Below are 16,591 nucleotides of genomic sequence, written 5' to 3' on the forward strand. Positions count from 1 at the left end.
GATTGAGGTAAACTAAAGTTAGAGAATGGAAACGTAAAATTCAGCAATTTTTCAATTTGTAAAGGGGCATAACTTTAAAACGGTAAAAGTGACGCCACCAAAATACAAACTTGATCTGTGTTTTCTGGTAATAAGCATTGTGTAATAGTTTCAAAACATTTGGTTGAGGCAAACTAAAGTTAGAGAACGGAAACCAATTTTGGGACGTACGGGCGGACATACAGACGGACAAGGGGAACTTAATGCCCCCTCTGCTACGACGGGCATAAAAATACTGTTCACTGAACAAGGCCAGATCTAACAAAAATGTTTTCCATTTTAAGTGGTACATAACACTACAGTGAGATAACTCTGTAAAAATCAGCTAAAAGTTTTAATCACGTTCTATTGTTAAATGAATATTAACCTTCTCAATGATCAAAATTAGTGTTTGTCAAACTGCTATATATCCAATGAAATTTTTCCGATAGTGTGTGGTTCAAGTTTTTTGAAATTTTTATATTAAAGTAAATATTTTTGTCAAAATTTTATGAAAATTAAAAAGAGCCAAATTAATTTTAGTCAAGGCGTTTGGTGCCACCTAAAGTACAAGACAAGAACATCTGTAACGTATTAAACAATAAACTGCTTCACTGAGCGCAGCGAGATACGCCCGCAGAGGTCCAACCCTGAACAGTTGGGGAAAAAATGGACACAATATTCAAGCTTGATTCAGGTCTGAATTTGGATTGTAATTAAATATTTGACATACATTTATTATAGGTTTCTGAATAAATGTAGTCAAAGAACTTGAAATTGGTTATATGAATTGAATTTATATTCAATTAAAGATTTCTTGCTGTTGTGCAATACTTAGTAAATCTGTTGTCAGACTATAAACAAATAAAGTTTAATTAATTCTCAATATCATATTAGAAATTTATGAAAATAAAAAGGGAGCTTACATCAATAGATATAAACAATTCACCAAAGTTTCATGAGAATTGGTGACAGCATTTTTGAGTTATTGTCCGAAAACTGGAAAATCATACCTTTTTTTAATGAATAAAACCCCATAACTCAGAAATGCAAAATGTAAAATTTATAAAATTCTTAAGGGAGCTTACATCAATACATACAAAAAATTCACCAAAGTTTCATAAGAATTGCTGAAAGCATTTTTGAGTTTTTGTCCGAAAACTGGAAAATCCCCCCTTTTTTTATGAATAAAACCCTGTAACTCGGAAACGTAAAATCTAAAATTTATAAAAATCAAAAGGGAGCTCATGTCAATAGATATAAACAATTCACCACAATTTTTTGCAAGTTAGTGAAAGAATTCTTGACTTATTGTCCGAAAACTGGAAAATCCCCCTTTTTTTAATGAATAAAACCCCATAACTCGGAAACGTAAAATCTAAATTTTATAAAAAAGGAAAGGGAGCTCACGTCAATAGATATAAACAATTCACCAAAGTTTCATGCAAATTGGTTAAAGCATTTTTGAGTTAATGTCCGACATGTTGACGACGGACAGACAGACGGACGGACGGACAACGGTATACCATAATACGTCCCGTAAACGGGCGTATAAAAATACTGTAACAAACTTAACCTGCAACTCTTTAATGTGATGTAACAAAACATCAAGATTCACAGTAACTTTCCTCTTTGGAGGTAACACAAACATTGGAACAAAGAGTTAAGTATTAAAATTCTACCCCATATTTATCAGTATATTTTGTATCCATTATTTAAATTTACCTGTGAATGTGTTTTGCCATATCCTGACACACCTGGCAGTCCTGTTCCTGCCAAATCAGCTGTTACTGTGGTAGCAGATCCTATAAATAATAAGAAATCCATTATTCCAAAAGTAACACACTCAATGGTAATTTTAAGTTTTTGATGTTTATTCTTAGTAGTGAAATTTGAAGTTTTTATGAAGAAAAATATAGAAATTTCAACATTTTACAAAGATAGAAGTGTCAATGAAGTCAATAAAGTAAAAGCTGAGTTATAAATCGGCACAATTCTTTCTTTGTAAAATTAAATGAAAGACTCTCTGATGTGCCACCCTATGAAGGTCACTTCTATATGGGTGTAAAAATTTATCAAATAAAGCTGAGGTTTTAAAAGCTGTCTTAAGATTCCAAATAAATTTCAGTAAAACATTTACAAAAAGAACTTAGTATTTAGGCTTCTAAACTATGTTAGTATAATACATAATATACTTAGTATACACATACTACACATGATGCTAACCGTTTAACAAACCTGAAACTCCTGTAACTTTGTTCTGGGACTGATTGATGTAGGTCGACTTGGTAAAGTCAGTAACCTGTGCCAAGTCCTCATAAGCTGCAATACATTTAAATATATACTGTATATCAACTTGGAATTATAAATTGTGTGTGACACAAAGTATGGAAGATAATTACAAATAAATTAATAAACTAGGTTCACTTTTCAAATTTACTCTATCTAAATTTTGTTCTGAATAATTTGATAGTTAATATAGATTAGAGAAGTTTAGACCATCTCTGGGGCTCAGAAGAGTGTGTCATTAATAATGTGACAGAAATGGCCATGAACCCAGTTCTATATTGAAACTACAGAACAACACATATTCTTGAATGCTATCAAATCACTGCGGCATGTATATTAATTGACCAACCTGTGTCAGACGAAAATTTAATGGATCAAGGAGAAGTTTCTATTTCATAAGGTGAAAAAATTATATAAATTTCTCTCTAAGTGACATCTCATTCTGAGTGAAACCAGTGTCCACTGAACAACTTCAACATACAAACTGAGAAGATTATCTTAATGCTGCCAAATAAATTGCCTTAAGTGTCACTCATATCATTTGAATTTGAAGTCTTATCCTGATTCACATTAATTATGTGACCTTACCTTTATTACTACCATAAGTGTGAGATCCATAAGTCTGTTTCTGGAACTGTGCATTTGCTGTGGTACCAGCATGGGGAGCTCCTGTGTTAGTCACTGGTGGCACCTATAAAAAGATCCTCATGTTTAGATTTGACATACATATACCTTTCTTTTTTAATTCTTAATCTTAAATTATCTTGGTAAACTAAACCTATTTATGTCTCATCATCATGTATAAGAACAGCTTTTATTTTTTAAACAGTAATTTTGGTACAAGAAAAATTTCATGGTTTAAAAATGCTTCTGGACATCTCAAATCAATTCCTATTACTTATACTGAAGTTGTGTGTAAAATAAATTGTAATATACCATTACAGATTACAAAGTATATTATGTATTGACGTCAACGAGTACTCAAGTATTCGAGTATCGCTCGGTAGTACCGAGTATTGAATACCAAAACAATACTCAACTAATAGGTTTCCTGTTAGAATATTCCTGTTTTCTTTATATAAAATTGATCTTCTTGAGATCCTCTTCCGGAAAATTAAATAGGCATCACTGATAAATCATAAAAGTAAATAAAATACATTTTGTTTCGAATGCTTGTGCTAAATTGTCATTTAAAATGCCTCTGAAAATATGGGCTACACCTAGGCTAACACAAAATGTTTCCAAATAAAATTAATTTGTTGCATCCTCTGATGGCCCTCAGTGAATAGTTAAACTTCTAATCATTACGCCTTTGTAAACATTAAATGTGTTTTATTAACGATTACCAAATACTATTGTTTGATATGGTTTTTCCTAGTTTTTAAATAGGTGTTCATTAAATTATGTTGATTTGATTATTGTTTTTACTTAATTAGTACTTGTAGGTAATGAGCTATTAATTATGGTTTGTAATTCCTTGTCCAGATACTTATGTAGATGGTTTTTCGTCCATTGAACAACAAACCATAGAATATGAAGTACGTATTTTTGTGTTTCCGTGTTGTAGATATATTCCCGAGCAAGTACTCGAGTATTGCTCGATAAAACCAACGAATACTCGATTAGTAATTGTTCACCGAGTTGACATCCCTAATATTATGCATCACTGTAATATTAACTGAAGACTGAATAAACTGTCATCACAGAGATATGGCTCGCCTTTTTGTAATTTTGATAATGCAAAATATTGAAATTAAAATCACATAAGTTATGCAAATATTCAAAGTCGATGAACCATGACTGAAGGTACATGGCTAAACAATCTCCATGAAAATGAGATGTGCCAATGCTAATACAACTGCATACCAAATACCATTGACTTATTATAAGTTGTTCCCTTTAAACAAACCTAAAGACAAACATTAACTTGTTAACTATGTAAAAGTTTCAAAGTTAATGAACCATGATGAGGGGGTGGGGCTATATAATCTCCATGGAAACGATACTTGCAAATGCCAAAATATTTGCATACCAAATATCATTGACTTAAGTCAATAGACCATGACTAAGGGGGCAGAGCCAAATAATCTCCATGGAAATGAGATATGCCAATGCTTATACAACTGCATACCAAATATCATTGACCTACCATTAGTGGTTCCCCATAAACTGACTTAATCACAAACTAATACATGTAAACTAAGCAAAAGTTTCAAAGTCAATAGACCATGACTGAGGGGGCAGGGCCAAGTAATCTATAATCACCATAAACTAGACCTAATCACAAACTAATAAATTGTTGACGCCGGAAACAGCATACCTAGGTCTCGCTTTTTGACTCCAGTCAAGGCGAGACAAAAAATGGCTTTCAGATGTGGAAATGTGTGTTTTTCAGAAGTTTTTAGAATGTATGAATGCATAAATTCTTTGTGAGATGGCAGTGAAAAAAAACACTTACTATTTAACATGTAATTATTCCTTAAGACATTTTACATTATTGTATTGACTACATATGAAAACTTACTGGAAACATTTGAGGTGGGTACTGGAACCCCATGGCAGTGGGAGCACCTGGCAATACAGTTCCTGGGTAACAGTATCCATATGGTAAGTTAATAAAATGCTGCTGATGCGATTGTGTTGACTGTTGCTGGGTAGAGGGAATTGGTGACTGTGCTTCAACTCTATTCAACTTTTCCGTACCTGAAAAGTCAAAAATCTAAATCAATATTATTCACTCCTCTCAATTTTGCATCCTTCCAATATTTCCTAATTTCTATAAATTGTAAACCATTTATAATTGATCTTTATATTCTCATTGTCCACTCCAAAATTATAAATACAACATGAAAGAAATTAATTTGTGCTTAACATTTATATTAATACTGATGCTATAGAGAATTTACATTCCAATTTTCAACTGTTATCTGTAAAATTAATATTCAAACCTGAATAAGGTACATTTCCAGCCAAGGATGTCTGTTCTCTTCCAGTATTTAGTGTTGTGGGTACATTACCAAATGCAGTCATATCATAGTTATAATTCTGCAAGTTTTGTAAATTCTGAAATACAACAAAAGTTATGCAATTAAAAAATATAACAAGAGTGCATACACTGAAATATCTCACCTGTTTTACTGACCATTGATTTTATGTTGAAAGTCTTTAAGATAAAGGTTTTATAACAAGTATTACATAAACTTCAACATTTTAAAGGTCCATGACAATGAGGTCAAGGTCAGATAAATCCTGTAAGACAAACATGTTCACTTACAATCATTGGATACACCAAATAAAGTTGACCTACTGATTATAGTATTTCAAATAAATGTGGAATGTGACCCTACCCAAATTTGAACTTGATCTGAGTTTTGTGGTAATAAGTATTGTGTATAAGTTTCATAAAATTTGGTTGAGGTAAACTTAAGTTAGAGAACGGAAACGAAAAATTCATCAATTTTTCCTTTTGTAAAGGGGCATAACTCTAGAACAGTAAAAGTGACGCCACCAAAATCCAAACTTGATATTTTGTGGTAATAAGCATTGTGTATAAGTTTCATAGCATTTGGTTGAGGCAAACTAAAGTTAGAGAACGGAAACCAAAAATTCAGCAATTTGTAAAGGGGCATAACTCTAGAACGGTTAAAGTGACATCACCATTATTCATACTTAATCTGTATTTTGTGGTAATAGGCATTGTGTATGAGTTTCATAACATTTGGTTGAGGCAAACTAAAGTTAGAGAACGGAAACCAAAAATTCAGCAATTTTTCCATTTGTGAAGGGACATAACTCTAGAATGGTTAAAGTGACGCCACCAAAATTCAAAATTGATCTGTGTTTTGTGGTAATAAGCATTGTGTATAAGTTTCATAACATTTGGTTGGGGCAAACTAAAGTTAGAGAATGGAAACCAATTTTGGGACGTACGTACAGATGGACAAGGGTAAAACTTAATGCCCCCTCCGCTACGGCGGGGGCATAAAAACAGACCAAAACACTAATATTAAACATTGACAAAGGAACCATGAAAATGAGTTCAAGGTCAGATTATACCTGGCAGACAGACATGTTCACCTTACAATCATTCCATACACCAAATATAGTTGACCTACTGCTTATAGTATTTGAAAAACTGACCAAAACACAAAAAACTTAACATTGACCAATGAACCATGAAAATGAGGTCAAGGTCAGATGAAACCTGCCAGACTGACATGTGCACCTTCCAATCATTCCATACACCACATATAACAACAATCTGCGACTGCAACATTTCTCACAAATAGACAATTTATGTATACTATCAAATGAAGAACAGTTTCAATATTTACTATGTCAACATCCAAGAAAAACTGCGAAATACCTATTGCAGGCTTTAAGTAAGAGAAAAAACTTTATATATGAAAATTTTTGATAAAATTTATTTATTTTGTTGTCGTACCATTGATATTAATGTTTAAAGTGACTTATAGACCCAAAGGGTCGGGTGTTCTAATTATTGTTTTTTATTTCACTATATTATATTTTGTGAAAAACACATGTCACTATAATAAATAATTTACTTACTTACTTACTTACATATATTTGACCTACTGCTTATAGTATCTGAGAAACAGACCTAATCACATAACTTTTAATCTTGATCACTGATCCATATAATCAGGTCAAGGTCATGTAAACTCTGTCTAATGGATATGTAGACGTTGCAAGGAACCCATATACCAAATATAGTTATCCTATTATTCACTATAAGAGAGAAATTCACATGACAAAAAACTTTTTTTTTTGAAGTAGTCGCTGAACCATGAAAATGAGGTCAAGGACAATGGACATATGACAGACAGAAACTTCGTAACATAAGGTATCTGCATACAAGTTATGAAGCATCCAGGTCTTCTACCTTCTGAAATATATACAGCTTCATACAAATAGTTTTCATCGCCGCCACCAGATAGTCAATCCTATGTCTTGCATACAGCGACTTCCATCGCAGGCGAGACAAAATACAATGCAGTTAAAATATAAGACAATATAAAACTTGACAAAGGTCTTAAACTCTCAATATTATCCAAAATAAAATTTGTAGAGAGAAGTAGGTGAAGGAGATAATTGGTTTGATCATTCATGTATGAAGCTTCGTTTTACATCTTAGTAGTGATTTCTAAAGCTGAAGAATTATAAAATGGGGATACAGTGATTCTTGACACTGAAAAATTATAACATGGGGAACTTAAACAAGACAAAATTCTTAGCGACTAGTTATTATACCAGGATAATGAGTATATCCACCTCATGGAAAAAAACAAAATCCATAAACTAGTAGACAGATCACAGCGACACCATAATTTCGTCCGGAAAATCTTGACAACTATGGAAATAAAGTAATGGTTGGCATCTATAGTACATGTTCTATATGACATTACTTACCATTGGGGGCAATCTCTGTTGAAGCAACTGAATATCCTCATAACCATACAAAGGCTGTTGTAATCCCTAAAGGTAAAAAATATATGACATTTTCTTAACATTCATTCAATTAATTGCAGTTTTCCTTTACCATGTTTACTTAGTGCTTTTCCTGTATACCTCAACTCAGATTGAAAACAATTGTCTGCAGCAGCCTTGACTACCATGTTTTTATATATTATACTTTTACTCTTTATGTTTTAATGCATTGTAATTTCATCAAAAGCTCAAATACCGTAAAATTCTAATCAGAATTGAATAATTTTAAAATAACTGGTACTACAAGCAGATTTTATCAATTTCAAACCCCCTTCCTAAGTTCCTCAAAAACTAATGTTCTATTTATAGTAAATGTGGCCATTTTACTTTGTATTCTAGAACATCATCATAAGGATGATAGTTGTAATGTTTAAAAGTACTGTTTCCATCCAATGATATATATTATTCCACTGTTTAAACATATTGATAGTTTAATCAATTTTTGATTGGTTGAGACTATCCCACGTGTCATTGAACAAATCTTCATATTCCATTCTGAGGATCATATTCCCCTCTGAAATGTCGGGATTACTTCGTGCGACGTTACGCGCGGTTAATGTACATAACGTTTTGAACTTCTTATTCTTCTTAAAATAGCGATAGCAAAAATCATTATCATGTTCAAATTTATTTCAGACGATAAAACAAAAAGACTTATAATTAAATGTTGATCCTTACTGTTTATCAATGGGTATGTCGTGTTTAGTTTGACTTACAAAAACAAGAGGATAAAAAAAAAAATGTATGCAAAATAATATTAAATGTATTGATAGTAAACAAAGCATAGGCAGTGGAATAAAACATTCATTTCCCTTTGCCTCTGGAGATATGAAGATTTGCTCACCCTCGAAAAATCATATTTCCCTCAGGCAGAGCCCTCGTGAAATATGAATATTCTTGGGTGAACAAATCTTCATATCTCCCTCCGGCATGGGAAATAAATGTATAAGATGCCACATAAAACTATATTTTATTTGAACTGAGGTGTCTATTTATTTATCACAATACAGTAGACTCCGGCAAATCAGATACCCAAAATGTCAGCAAAAAATATCCCATTACCCGATATATTCAATTAGACGATAAATGTATATTCATGGAATATTCTGCAATATCCTAAGATGTTACTAGCCCTGACCACTGCTATATATATAAAAGGGCTGGAGTGATTTTTATCAGATACATCACCACAATGTTTGTGTAAAAAATTATCAGCTGGTTATGTAATGCTCATATTTGTTTTCAGTTTCTAATCCTATATTTATTAAAATAAATAAAATGTCCTGAAATATTTAAGTGAATAAATATCTATCATCCATAGTTTGTGTCTTTAATTGTTTTGTAAACAAATTAATATCCATATTTACATTTATCACAGGTAAGCTAATTGGGCTATAAATAGATCACAGCATGTCCTGTGTACAGTCTCTAAACTGAAATTGTATTTGTTATTTATTTTATTTTTTTAAATAATCAAATTTATTTGAATATCAATGAAGATAATCATGATTGATAAAATATTATTGCATCAAGTTTAAATTTTCTGAAGACTGTTAATGTTTAGGTTCTCTAGGCTTCTTCACATTATGTAAACAAAACAAAATGGCATCCATGACATGTGGTCATGCACATGTTACAAAATTATATCTGACAAAAGTCAGATTTCTCTTGTCAAAAGGGATTTATATGTTTATTGCAATAAATCATTCAGAAGGAGATACATTCAGTTTAAATTATATATCTGATTCTGTGAGCACTTAAGAGTTTTATTAAAATTCTCCCAACGTACTACTCTAAGACTTGTATATATTTTATAAATAAATTCAAACCATTTGAATCTAAAGGGCATCTATTTCACATTAGAAAGGAAGACAAATAATAAAGACAACAATTTATTAAGAAATAGTTCCTTTTATTAAGTAAAAACAAAATTTTTTTGTCTGCAAGATTGTAATTGTGTAAGTTCTACGTCCTTTCCTGTCAGAAAAACATTGAAAAAATCCGATTGCGCATGGTTTTGAAAAAAATTTCCTGAATATTCTTATCCTATTTGCCGATATATTCTTATATCAAATATTCGATTACACGATAAAATTAACATTAAACATATAGGGAAGGGTTTAGTGTTTTGAAATATTATTACAATAGCCGATATATTCGTTTAGCTGATATCCGATTAGGTGGAGTCTACTGTATATACATTTGAAGTCATCTATCACTATCTCAGTGTCTAAATCAATTCAGATAGACTTTAAAATCAATCTATTTTTAGTGCAAAGTCACAAATCTAAATATTCCTGACTTACAGCAAAGTATGGCAAATTCTGTCCCATAATATACTGATGGCTCAGTAATGGTACACCTGGTGGCAAATTTGGTGGTGCTTTACTTGCTGTAAAAAAAAAGCATACATAATGTTTTCTGTGAAAAGTATAAAAAAACCTATAATATGTAAGAATAAAACATTTTAAAGGGTAGACATCAATGGGACCAAGCAAAACAATACTCTGATACCAACAACTTTGCAATTGATGAGATGTCTTGCATGCTTCACTGATTATGATTGAATTTTATAAGATCATGGTCTTGGCACCGCTATCAGTATCACAAACAAGAGGCTCTCAAGAGTCTGAATCACTCACCTGTAATTTTTTGCTTAAATCTTTCATCAATGATTATTTTTAAATTTCAATATATATTAATGAGTGGCTTAAAAATGCCATTTAAATGTCCTTTGTATCTGTCATATTTTCTTCAAAAGCAAAAAAATGCATTTTACCTCTATGTTCCATTTTAGCGATAGTGGCTATGTTTCTTGATGTACAAGGAAATCAAATACAAAATTTATACTAGATACTCTGAAACTCATTCAGCAGTTTCAAATGAGAAGATTTTTTAAAGTAAGCAAACTAGATGAACAAATTGTGAAAAATTGTCTTTAAAGGGCAATAACTCCTTAAGGGGTCAATTGACAATTTTGGTTTTGACCCAGTCTTACTTTGCTGAACATTTTTGCTGTGTACAGTTTATCTTTGTCTATAAAAATATTCAAGATAACCAAAAACTGCAAAATTTCCTTAAAATTAACAATTTAGTAGCAGCAACCCAACAATGGGTTATTAGATTCATCTGAAAATTTCAGGGCTGATAGAATTTCACCTAATGAACACCTTATCCCCATGTCAGATTTGCTCTAAATGCTTTAGTTTTTGAGATATATAAGCCAAAAACTGCATTTTACCCCTATGTACTATTTTCAGCCATGGCGGCCATGTTTTTTTGACGAAACAGAAAATAAAACACAAATTTTATTCTAGATACTCTAAGGATCATTCAGCTTAAGTTTGGTTGGAATTGATTCAGTAGTTTCAAATGAGAAGATGTTTGAAATAGTTTACACCGGACGGACGACGACGGACGCCAAGTGATGGCAAAAGCTCACATTTCCTTCGGAAAGGTGAGCTAAAAAAAATAACATTTTCTATGACTCATGAAGGTGAGAACCCAGACAGAAGGACATATACAACTTAATAGAATCATTCTATAAACCAATTAAAGTGGACTTATCACTTATAGTATCAGAGAAACTGACCTTATGAAAACTTAAAGTTCAGGTGTTTCATTGAACAATAAAATATGACCAAGGTCTGATTCACATCAATACCTTGCACTGGGTCTTTATACAGGAGTTTCATTCCTATTTCTTTCATTCGCACCATTCATTACTGGCGAGACAAAGTTAAAACATTTTGACAGGAACATGTTCTTTATCAAGTTGATGAAAAATTACAGAATATGAATTTGATAGGTTTAGATTCAAAAAGTTTTTAGAAGTTAACAAAAAAGAATAAAGGGAAAATTGTAAACACTCAGCTGTTTAACCATCTACCATGTAATTGTTAAATATATAACTAATGTGATCTCCTAATCAGTAATATTGCCTCAAAGCAAAATAAAATAATTTGTATTTCATCACTTTACTCTTTGTAAATGTAATCAAAATATTTACAATAATCATGCAATAAGGCCTAAAAAAATATAGATATGTCTGTTTAAGGTTACATACTTGAAAAAAATAGGGTAGGTAGGTTGGTATTCCAATTTTTTTTTTGCGACATGATTTTGAGTCGTGCGGTCCGTCTTGTCGTTGTCCTAGAGTTTCCTTAAAACGACTGTCATATTCATGATTGTGAACATTGGGATGTATCAGGCAATTAATTTATTTTATTGGCACAACAGAAATAAAATGGTTAACCGTAAACACACATATATTTTTTTTTTTTGGCCTAAAGAAATATGAAAATGACCTGCCACAACAGTCAGAAGATTTTCAACATATGCTTACACTTACTGGTACCAGTCGTACTGGAAACTTTAGCTGATGTTGAATGTACTGTTGTTGTTACTGCTGATGAAGATGAAACTGATGGAGTCGTCACCGTCGATATTAGGGAAGTTGAATTTGTTGTAGATGTTAAACTTGCTGTTGTCGACGACGAAGAATTTTCGTACTGAAAAATAAAATCAGCACATATACATCTCTTGCATAAAGAGAAAGTTATCTATTTTTTTTACATGTAAATTTCAAATAATTTCATCAAAATGCAACACATGTTAAACATCAGTGGTTCCTCCATTGACCAATTGCAAATGGAAAAGTGGTAAGTATAACAATAGAAACAACTTGGTTAAAGCAAGATATTTTTTGGATTGTGGAACAAATAAAATTCTGAACTGCATACCAAACCTAAAATAATAAGGAAGGAAACCCATAACACAATGTTTTTCCTATTTGGAAATATCACCAACCCCACCCATCTCTCTTCCAAAAATAGACTACACATAGCACATGGTTGCAAGAATTCAGAGACATTTATTTTGTTTTTTACACATAACTATGCTGTGTCTTTAATTATATAATGATATAGTTTTAATTCAATCTACTAGTATGTAGCTTTAGAATTTCACTTTTTGATAAAATCTTGCTTTTAAAAAACAAATCTCAACTTTATCCAGCATGAAGAAGTTTCATCCATCAATTTAACTTGACTTTTGATCTTTAGAACTTTAATATCAAATCAGTATAAAATATGAATTGGACCTATATGAATATTTTTAAACAGGCATTGTACTAGAATGTGCCATTGCAGTCATTTTTAAATTATCCAATACTACAACATATCTCATTGCAGAAATGTTATAATCAAACAATCAAAACCGATTTAATAAATACTTTTCCATTGAATACAAGTATCTTATTAATTAATACTTTGTGAGTGCTATTCCAGAAAAAATTACAGGGTTGGCAAAAACCCGTTTTTTATGAGTATTGCCCAGCCCAGTGGGAAATACTGGGAAAACCCGGGTTTTACTGGGTAATACTTGGTAATATGATATACTGGCCTGAATTTTAAAGATACAAATGTATTTATAAAAATAAGACATAGGAATTTGATTTATAAATAAGTTTACTTGTTTGAGACTCTAGTAACACAAGTGTATAAATCTGAGAAAGTATTGTTCTAGTGTACATGAAGACAAAATTAATGGGAAATGTTTTTCTCAATAATCCACCTAAAAATCTATTATCACACCATTCTTTCTAAATTTGTCAAACTGTTAAAATAAAGCCTAAGAATTCAATTTGCATTTTTTTCAAATATATATAGCTAATACAAACATGACAAATAATTAATACATTTTTGTGTAATTATATGTAATGGAAGGAAAATTACCTTTAAACTATATCTGTTTATTGATTAAAAAGTTTACTAAGTTTCAGCATATTTATATGTACATCACTAATTAATAAGTAATTATTCAGATTAGAACACAAATTTGTTTATATAACAATAATCTGTCTTTTCTTTACTACTGTATAAGTGTTCATGACATGTCCCCTTAAGGTGTTTATTTAGCAATATGATTGTATAACAATTAAAAATTTACAATTCACTGAAACACTGCAATAAAGGTTAGATTATTGAAACAAAGCTTGGCAATTAACAAGGTATCCTAAAATGTGCAAATCTTGTATTCAGCCTACATTGAATTAGCGGAGAAAAGGAAGAAATTGAATTTTAAATCCTCTAGAACTGACTCTCAATGGTTATCTGTATGAAATGTATATATTTAGCTATACTACTATTAAACTACAACAAGTCTTAACTATTTAGTGTAAAAATAAGCTTAAAAATTTGTATTGCCCAGTATTGCCCAGCCCGGGAAATCCCGGGTTTTCCCGCACGGGTAATACTTTGCCAACCCTGAAAAATTATATGGGGGTTGGAAGGCAATTTTAATTTTTTTTGTATGGGTGGGGGGCAGGTCAGGAAGTTCAAATTCTGTGGTTAATGTATGCAAAGTAAAATGCAATTGTATGGGTGATGGACATAAAAAATAAATGGAGAATGTGTCTATGGGCCACAGATGCCCCTACTTGTAAATATGCATGAATCAATATCCACATACAGATGCAGGATTCACATAGTTAAGATCATTTTGTGATTATAAGAATTGTGTACAAGTTTCATAACATTTGGTTGAGGCAAACTCAAGTTAGAGAACAGCAATTTTTATGTTTATAAAGGGGAATAACTCATGAGCGGTAAAAGTGACGCCACCCAATTTCAAACTTGATCTGTGTTTTGTGGAAATGAGCATTGTGTATAAGTTTTACAACATTTGGTTGAGGCAAACTAAAGTTAGAGAACGGAAACCAATTTTGGGGACGTATGGAAGGGACTGACAAGGGTAACGCTTAAAGCCCCCTTCGATACGGCAGGGCATAAAAAAGTGTCTTCCAACCCCCTAACCCATATTGTTTTTTCTGGAATAGCCCATAAGAAACTAGGTCATTAAAATGTTCATAAATATTTACATAATAAGGAATTGTTTAGCAAAATGGAAACACATGGCAATTACCGATCTACAACAGAACGTTTTTTTTATAACAATACATCCTGATAGTACAAAATTATATATACCTAAATATAACACCATCTCTTCAGCATAAATTACATCATCCTTTTTTTACATTAAAATGTTTTGTTTTCTGTTGAATGGTTTTAATGGTTATTATATGCAATTACTGTAAACCTTAAGGTTTGTTTTCAAATCCCACATCATTTAAACTGTTTTACTAGTTCTCAAAACTGTTATTGACCATTCTTTTACCATCATTTTAAAAGACATATCCCCATAAATAAAAATAAAATATACCTGTGATGGAGATTGTCTCGAATCTATGTTAGTATCCTTCACTGTCATTTTAGATAATGTTTCACCGAGTTTATTAGCAGAAAGAGCAGAGGTCTGCAGGTTGGATTGTAGGCTGTTTTGGTGGGCATTCCCTCCAAATGTTTGTGATGTATATGATGACTGAGTCCCTGAAGAGCTACCATCACGCTGGTAGCTGCTACTTGACTGAGAAACATTTGTTGAGAATGATCCTGACTGAGAATCTCTACCATAACTAGTTGAAACTTGTGGCTGATAAGAAGATGTCACCTGTGGAGAGCCACCCTGATGATAAATAGAACCAGACTGACTTTGTCCTGGATAGGCGTTTGACACAGCTGCTTGATACAAGGAGCTCTGTCCACTTTGGTTAGCACTATAATTCTGTGCAGCCTGTGTTACACTACTAAATGAACTACCACCTGTATATGAACTGGGTTGGTTCTGGCGATCTGAATATGATCCAGCTTGATTTGTTCTTTCAGATCCATAAGAACCTGCTGACTGACTTTGTCTGTCACTAAAAGAATTAGACTGACTGGGTCTGTCTGAGTAAGAACCACTCTGAGTTTGTCTATCATTGTATGACCCTCTTTGACTTGATGGGTCACTATAAGAACCACCTTGGCTTTTCATTTCATTGTATGCACTTCCTTGATTTTGATTTCCAGTCAAATTAAATGATTCTGATGTTGTTTGTGATCCTGGATATGCACCAGGGGGATTCTGACTTCCAGATATTGAGTTAGCATTCTGGCTACCAGGGAATGAACTGGGTTGACTTTGGCCACTTGTAAATGAACTTCCCCTACTACCAGAAAATGAGCCAGTTTGACTTTGTGTACTTGGATAAGAACTAGGACCATTCTGATTATTCTGATAGCTTGCAGTATGATTCTGATTCCCTGAAAAAGAACCTGGTTGGCTTTGGAATGTTGACCCAGACTGTCCATAGTTTTGATACTGGTTCTGGGATGAACCATATTGTGACTGTCCACTATGAAACTGGTTTTGACCAGCAGGAAATTGGTTCTGTCCAGTTTGAAACTGGTTTTGACTAGACTGATACTGGTTTCCTCCAGATTGATATTGAGTTTGGTAAGAACTTTGCGGAGAAGACGAATTGTACTCAGATTTATTTGGTAACCCAGCTGAATTTGAAATTCTATTGGTAGCACTAGTCAGATCTGAAGAATTTGAAAGCCCTCTTGCATTTGAAAGTCCAGAAGAACTTTGTAGTCCTGAAGAGTTTGATAATCCTGCCGAATTAGACAGTCCAGAAGAGTTAGACAGACCAGCTGTTCCACTCATTCCTGCAGTATTTGACATTGCTGACTTCTGTGACTGGTACGGACTTGTTCCATAACCACCTTGTGAAAAAGAACCCAAATTTGATTCTGGATTGCTTGTAGACAGTGAATCTACAAAATAACAATGCTATTTAGTGTAGTGAAACAAGATTTACGTGTACTTAATAACAGTTCAAACTACATGTAAAATTGTTTTTCCCTTTTGAATAATAATTACAAAACAAAAT

At 32.3% G+C, this 16,591-nt stretch overlaps 1 protein-coding gene across 7 annotated transcripts in view; it reads right to left on the reverse strand.

Moving 5' to 3' along the window:
* LOC127735184 (ubiquitin-associated protein 2-like) overlaps positions 1–16,591 on the reverse strand; it is a 38,941-nt gene that overhangs the window by 2,910 nt on the left and 19,440 nt on the right. For 4 of the 7 annotated variants that reach the window (XM_052245290.1, XM_052245293.1, XM_052245289.1 and 1 more), the window contains 9 exons: positions 15,037–16,475; positions 12,161–12,326; positions 10,122–10,207; positions 7,738–7,803; positions 5,256–5,370; positions 4,832–5,010; positions 2,896–2,998; positions 2,245–2,340; positions 1,744–1,823 (listed from right to left, as the gene is read on the reverse strand). In XM_052245290.1, the coding sequence (XP_052101250.1) occupies positions 1,744–1,823; positions 2,245–2,340; positions 2,896–2,998; positions 4,832–5,010; positions 5,256–5,370; positions 7,738–7,803; positions 10,122–10,207; positions 12,161–12,326; positions 15,037–16,475 (2,330 nt within the window). The remainder of the gene's footprint in view (positions 1–1,743; positions 1,824–2,244; positions 2,341–2,895; positions 2,999–4,831; positions 5,011–5,255; positions 5,371–7,737; positions 7,804–10,121; positions 10,208–12,160; positions 12,327–15,036; positions 16,476–16,591) is intronic. The other 3 variants (XM_052245292.1, XM_052245295.1, XM_052245291.1) reach the window with 2 other exon arrangements.

This window comes from Mytilus californianus, unplaced genomic scaffold (genome assembly GCF_021869535.1).
Source record: "Mytilus californianus isolate M0D057914Y unplaced genomic scaffold, xbMytCali1.0.p SCAF_3, whole genome shotgun sequence".
In the NCBI taxonomy this organism is placed as follows: domain Eukaryota; kingdom Metazoa; phylum Mollusca; class Bivalvia; order Mytilida; family Mytilidae; genus Mytilus; species Mytilus californianus.